The sequence below is a fragment of the Tachypleus tridentatus genome, chromosome 3 (genome assembly GCF_004210375.1).
Source record: "Tachypleus tridentatus isolate NWPU-2018 chromosome 3, ASM421037v1, whole genome shotgun sequence".
NCBI lineage: Eukaryota > Metazoa > Arthropoda > Merostomata > Xiphosura > Limulidae > Tachypleus > Tachypleus tridentatus.
Window position 1 is genome coordinate 83,000,867 of NC_134827.1, and position 6,567 is coordinate 83,007,433.

The 6,567-nt window shown below is 34.5% G+C and overlaps 1 protein-coding gene across 4 annotated transcripts in view; it reads left to right on the forward strand.

Moving 5' to 3' along the window:
* Positions 1-6,328, forward strand: part of LOC143247363 (uncharacterized) — a 62,650-nt gene extending 56,322 nt beyond the window's left edge. For all 4 annotated transcript variants that reach the window (XM_076495314.1, XM_076495316.1, XM_076495315.1 and 1 more), the window contains one exon: positions 4,759-6,328. In XM_076495314.1, coding sequence (XP_076351429.1) covers positions 4,759-4,964 — 206 coding nt within the window. In that variant the 3' untranslated portion in view covers positions 4,965-6,328. The remainder of the gene's footprint in view (positions 1-4,758) is intronic.
* Positions 6,329-6,567: the final 239 nt, after the last annotated feature.

Genomic DNA, 6,567 nt, shown 5'->3' on the forward strand with positions numbered 1-6,567 from the left:
TACCAAATTGCTTGTTTTTATGTTTATATGCTAAATGGATTGATCACTGCTTATTCGTTTTTGTTGTGGCCCGGCATGGCCTAGCGCGTAAGGCGTGCGACTCGTAATCCGAGGGTTGCGGGTTCGCGCCCGCGTTGCGCTAAACATGCTCGCCCTCCCAGCCGTGGGGGTGTATAATGTGACGGTCAATCCCACTATTCGTTGGTGAAAGAGTAGCCCAAGAGTTGGTGATGACTAGCTGCCTTCCCTCTAGTCTTACACTGCTAAATTAGGGACGGCTAGCACAGATAGCCCTCGAGTAGCTTTGTGCAAAATTCCCAAACAAACCAAAACCGTTTTTGTTATTAAATTCTAAATTTGTGAAGCTATTTTCCATATTTATCAGATTTCACGCGTGTTAGATTACACTGTGTAACAAAATGTTTACATTTTCTTGTTCCTGGGCAGAAAGTGTTATTTTCCAATTGCTTATGCCTAAAGTAAAAGGAAAAGACCTATTTTTCTCTTCAAACTTTGCTTTTATGACCTGGGAGCGTATTACGAAAACATGATGGGAGAATATATTTGGGGACTCATACGTGAAAGTGATTGACATTACGGTCGCAAATCTCGAAAAACTACTCACTTCTGAACATTTTTGTGTAACTTTAGTATAAATACATGTAAATCTTGTTTCATATATTGTATTATTCAGATCTTATGTAAATCAAAATGTGCAAATTTACCCGTTTTTACATAGAAAATAGTTTAATTTCTAAATTTCATTATCCAGGTCACAAAAGCATAGTTTGAAGGGAACAATGGCCATTTTCTGTACTTTTACAACATAAAAAATTAAGAAGTGACACATACTATCTAGGAACAAAATTTGTGTTACATAGTGTTATCCTTTAAACTGTTTTTTTTAGCTGCCGCATAGTGTCTCGTAGAAGAGCTCAGAGTGTTATTATTTTTTTTCAAGCACAAACTTTTGGTTCATAGATTCGTCATCTCTTGACAAATTTGAGATGTAATTACAAAAGTCAAGCCCTTTAGATCGACGTATTTGTCCACGCTTAAGGTCTTATAGATTAATTTACGTTAATCCTGCCTCAAAGAATTTCAAGTGCCGCATCAGCTAAGGATTCTCTCTTGTTTTATCTAAGAATGGATTTTTATTTAGTTTTAAATTAGTCAAATATTGTATATTTATATCTCTATTACTACTGTTTCTGCGCCCAGAAGTCGAATCATTTCTGTGTACGTAAGGATTTCAGTACCTTCCTTCCCCCTGAGATAACAAGTGGGTTCTCCTCATTTGTAGATCTCGTCGAACAGTGCCTTCCTGTTGTATTCGAGACATCGTGTAAAAACTAAAAAATAGGCGAGGATAGTCGTTTACAAATGGGACGTATGAAGAAAAAAACTGGTTTACATAAAGGACGATTGCAACTAACTGGCTTCTTCCTCTCCTAACGTTATTTATATGTGGTCTGATGAGTGATGAGACCTAACAGTTTTATATTTCTAAGAATAATGTTCTCGGTATATTAGGAAACTTCAGTTCAACGGAAGCTTATTAATATGATGGATTGTTTAAATGTATATGTATGCAACAGAACTTTTTTAAAATAAATAAGCGGTATAGTTAAGAGCAACAGTTTTTTGTTTACACAATAAACACAGTTAATATTATACTAGATATGTTCTGACGCCCTAACGTGTCATCTTCAGAAGTATTTTTGAACGCCTTTGTTGTTGTTTTGAATTAAGCACAAAGCTACACAATGGGCTATCTGTGCTCTACTCACCACAGGCATTGAAACCCGGTTTTAGCGTTGTAAGTCCGCAGACATTACGCTGAGCCACTGGGGGCTTTCACAACTTTCTTTTATTGTTTTTTTTCGTATCAAAAATTATTTTGTATATATTTGTAAGTTAATTAACTGGAAACGTTATTACCCACAAATCTGTATGATCTTTCCAACTTATCGTATCGGTTATTACCCACAGATTGTGCGATCTTGCTTACCAGTAATATAAGTTGCCACGTTTTGAAAACGTGTAGACTTGTACGCTGTATTTACAACAAAAATTAATTGTTTGAAAAAATAGAAGAAACTCAATACCAAAATTAGTGGTTCCATTCCCTATAGTTGGAGCGCAGATAGCCAGTTTCACTGGTAAAAACAAAACCGAGAAATAAAAACTTTTCAACTTATAGCAGGTGTGTTCACTCATTCCGATTAGCTCCCTCTATGTGAAAAAGTATAAAAAAGTCTGTATTATAATATTAAACAATGTTGGATTAAAAACGTAAAGCGTAGTGTAATACCAGAGCTGTAAAATACTGACAATAATGTACACATGAACAGGTTTCTGACACAGTTTATTTTATGTTTTAACAGAATCTGTTCAAACAGTAATGAGAATGGGCTGAATATTTTGACATTTTTTTCCTTTTCTACAATTTTTATAGATTTTTCTCAGTTATACGATATTTTTTATCTTGTTTGAACTGTTTTGTTTTATTGTAGTAACGTGTATTTAGATACAATTTCTCGGAAATTGTTGATCGGTTGTTTCTAAGATTTCTCCTCGTACCATTATTTTGACTTGTATGGTGATTAACCCATTACAGCTAGAACGCCCAACATAAGTTTTTAAAATAATCTGCTGTTTCGATTTTTTTTACATAAATCCAAGTTTGTAAAGTTATTCTTGACGGCTGTCGTTGTGAATATTTATTTCACAAAGCTTACAGATATTATTTTCATGAATGAACTGCTTGATTGAAAGTTCACGTATCTAACTGAAAGAGAGAATTAAATGACACAAAAAATACTAAAAAAACAACACACGTTAAGTCAACGGTTTTTTTAAAGTTAATGGTCTTAATAAAAATGCCGTTACGGATGTTGAGAAAAGTTTCTTCTTGTAGTGTATATAGAGTTACAGACCTCTCATTAACCTTCCAGTTGTAACTGTTAGATTTAGTGGGAGAAAGCCAAACTGTTCAGTATAGAACAAATTATAAATCGGACAGTGTCGGAGTGCAAACTGGTTGACATCCCTGAAGGTCAGGTGGTTTCTGATTGTTGTAAATAATATTAGTATTTTTATCATGACGTAGAAAACAGGTGGGTTTCCACTTTGGTGTGCCAACCGGGGTATTAAAAAAAGAAACTGCTGTCTTCTAGCAATCTCACGTGGGCTTCCACCTACACATCTAGTACTCGAAGTGCTGTTTCTCCCATTCATAACTGTTTTAATATACAGAGTTAGGTGATGATCACAGTTTATGATGTAATGTAGTCAATCTCACAAATAAAGTGTTCAATCTCCGCCTCCGTAGAATGGAACTAACTGCATAGATACTCTGGTCGTTTTAGATAACAAAAGAAGTTTATGTCGAAAATGATTGCTTCTTCGTTTTCAGTCATAAATGATTTCTTAATGCAAGTTTTCAAAACAAATGTACCGTCTTTTATTAATTTGCATTATTTTTTATAATTCTTTTGAACTAACTGACGTAGTAATATTCTAAGGTGTATACAGGATCAGCACAACTAATTGGTGTAGTAATGTTTTGAGTTGCACGTGCAGTGGATTTATTATACACGCTTTTGTGCATAAACGAACTATCTTCGTGTGATTTTTGATATGACTTTTAGTATTGTATTGTGAAGTTTGTTAGTTCCTAGTTTTAATTCACGCACGGCCCGGCATGGCCAGGTGGGTTAAAGCGTTCGACTCGTAATCCGAGGGTCGCGGGTTCGAATCTCCGTCGCATCAAACATGCTCGCCCTTTCAGCCGTGGGGGCGTTATAATGTGCGGTTAATCCCATTATTCGTTGGTAAAAGAGTAGCCCAAGAGTTGGCGGTGGGTGGTGATGACTAGCTGCCTTCCGTCTAGTATTACACTGCTAAATTAGGGACGGCTAGCGCAGATAGCCCTCTTGTAATTTATCCACATCGTACAGTATTACTTGATTAGATTACGGTTGGTAGTAATCCTCCAAGACGTGATACACATACTATAAAAAAACACGAAAAGGATATTGGGCAAATTATTTTATTGGGTTTGTTAGCTTTCTTATTTATATGATTTTTTTCACATTAGGTGGACATATTTTGAAGTATTAGTTGGTTAGAATATTTTTCATTAATATTTTACACCTATATATATATAATTTTATTTCACTAATATTGAAGCGTAATAAAATATATATGTAAGATCATTGCTCTGACATCATCATTACATTAGCAATTAATGAACATAACTCAGTTTATTAAAATACTTTGAAGTCAATATTTACCCAGCAGTGATCTGTACAGATGTTATAGTCTAAAATCCTGTTAGTAAGCTCGGGACGTCAACGCTAAAATTTGGGATTCGATAGTTACTGAACAAATAGCCATCTTTATTAAATCAGCATCTGATATATAAAGTTAAGTTTGTATTTATCTCTTCGCACCTCCCAGCCGTTTCTTTTACATTTCCACATTTCTTGATCAATCAACGCCACACTTGACACAGGATAACATGAAGAAGGTCATGAGTAGGGGTTTGGACTCCTCCATCAATTCTCATATTGATAGAAATATTTTCATTATTAGTACCTTATGTATTTTTATTGCACTTTTATTGTTTATTATGTTGAGAAAAACACTAAGTATAATTTACTATCATTTGTTATAAGCTATTTATTATTTCACCTGTACAACGGACTGGAACTACAGCTAGTTTTAAATGATTTATGTTGTTTATTTCTATAGACCTCTGGAAGAAAACTTTAGAGAAATCAAATTGTTCTGTTGAACCAATACCAGAAAACTACTTTGCAGAAGACCTAACAGGCAGTGATTTACATCTACTCGTTGCCAGTACAGCGGATCAACACGATAGTGGAGGTCACATATCTTTCTTGAACATATGGTTAACACTACTGATTGTCGCAGTAGCAGCAGCCATTTTATCTTGACCACTTATCTGATGGAGGTGTTTTGGAACGAGAGTCTGTTCAGGTAGAGAGTGCTGGACTTTATCTAATGCTGGGTAATGTGGATAATCAGTTCACCAAGGTTCCACACGTGGGTGCTTGGAAATCTGTGACACGTTTAGTCTGTTAACAAATAATGTTGATCAAATATTTGTTGTTTAGAACAAGAAAGAACAAACTGTTTAACCTTTCATACTTTTACGTTCTACCAGTCTGAAACAGTAGTGAACAAACTGCAGTCTCTACCGCTGTTTACCACAAGAGATTCTTTAAGCCAACTCCTGATATATTTCTAACCACATTTCAGATGGACCAACCTGTAAGGCTGGCTGTAATACATGCTAATCAGTATTATATCCTTTCAGACGTAAATATTAATTGTAAACACGTTCCGACAGGTTTTAATATTTTACAGAAGTGTTGGACGTTGTTGTACCAGCGAGAGATAGAATCTTCCCATGCTATCATGAAGGTACGTCTCACACATGTGATTTTGTATTCTTAGAACAAGAACTTGGCTAGAGTCGGAGTAGTTCTCAGACGTGTGCATCGAAAATTGTTCACTCTTTGTCCAGAAGTATATTTATATTATAAATATTTCTATAACTTGTCAAGTATGTCACTATTAATCTTTATTAAAATTCGATGTTATTTTTGCAGTATTTAGCTCTCTTTTTTGTTAGCTTCGTTTCAGTCACTTCCATCAAAAACTTGTATCGGTCGTAAGGTGTACAAATTAAAACTATTGCTTGATAGATATTATTAAAGGTAAAAATATGATCTCAATTTACTCTGTGATCAAGTTTAGGCAGAGCGCATTATTTAGTTATAACTTTAACAGCAGAACTGTGCCAACTTTTCCTAAGAAATGGTTCTGTATACGTTTGAATGAGCGTACAGCTGCTAGGTTATACTGTCTGGTGAATAAATAATTATCTGATTGTAACAGTACAATATATGTATGTTTTAACTCTGAATTCTGTTCATTTAAACCTCTAGTGGCTCAGTGGTAAGGCTGCAGAATTATAACCCTAAAATACAAGTTTCAGTACCCCCAATGAAAAAAACAGTCCATTCTATGTATTTTTGTGGTTCAAAACAAAGACATTATCAAAACTTATGTACATATGAACGTTGTCATTATGCAACAACTTAAATACCTTGTTTAACTTTCACCTGGTTTGTCTTAAACTTGGACATTTGTAGGTTTATTATATAGGGTGAAAAAATACATTAATTATTCCCTGTTGCATGTAGTGTTATGCGAAGTTAGTACATACTTTGTATATGTTACGATATTACAGATTCAAGTAACTATAAGTTATTAAAATATAATAAACGAAAAACTGATCTTTATTGTCGTTCTTTACACCGTAAGTGCCTCTCAGTCTAGTTGTTTGTATTAATTTGTTTGTACTAATATTGTTGCAGTAACAATTTCTTGTTTTTAACGGATGCATACGTTCCGTAAAAAAAAACAAAAAAAACAATTCATCACGAACATGGATGATTTCCGGGTTTTTACTTTTGAATAAAAGTCGCATTCTTCAAAGCTCTGCAGATAGAGACGTGTATTAACTATTCG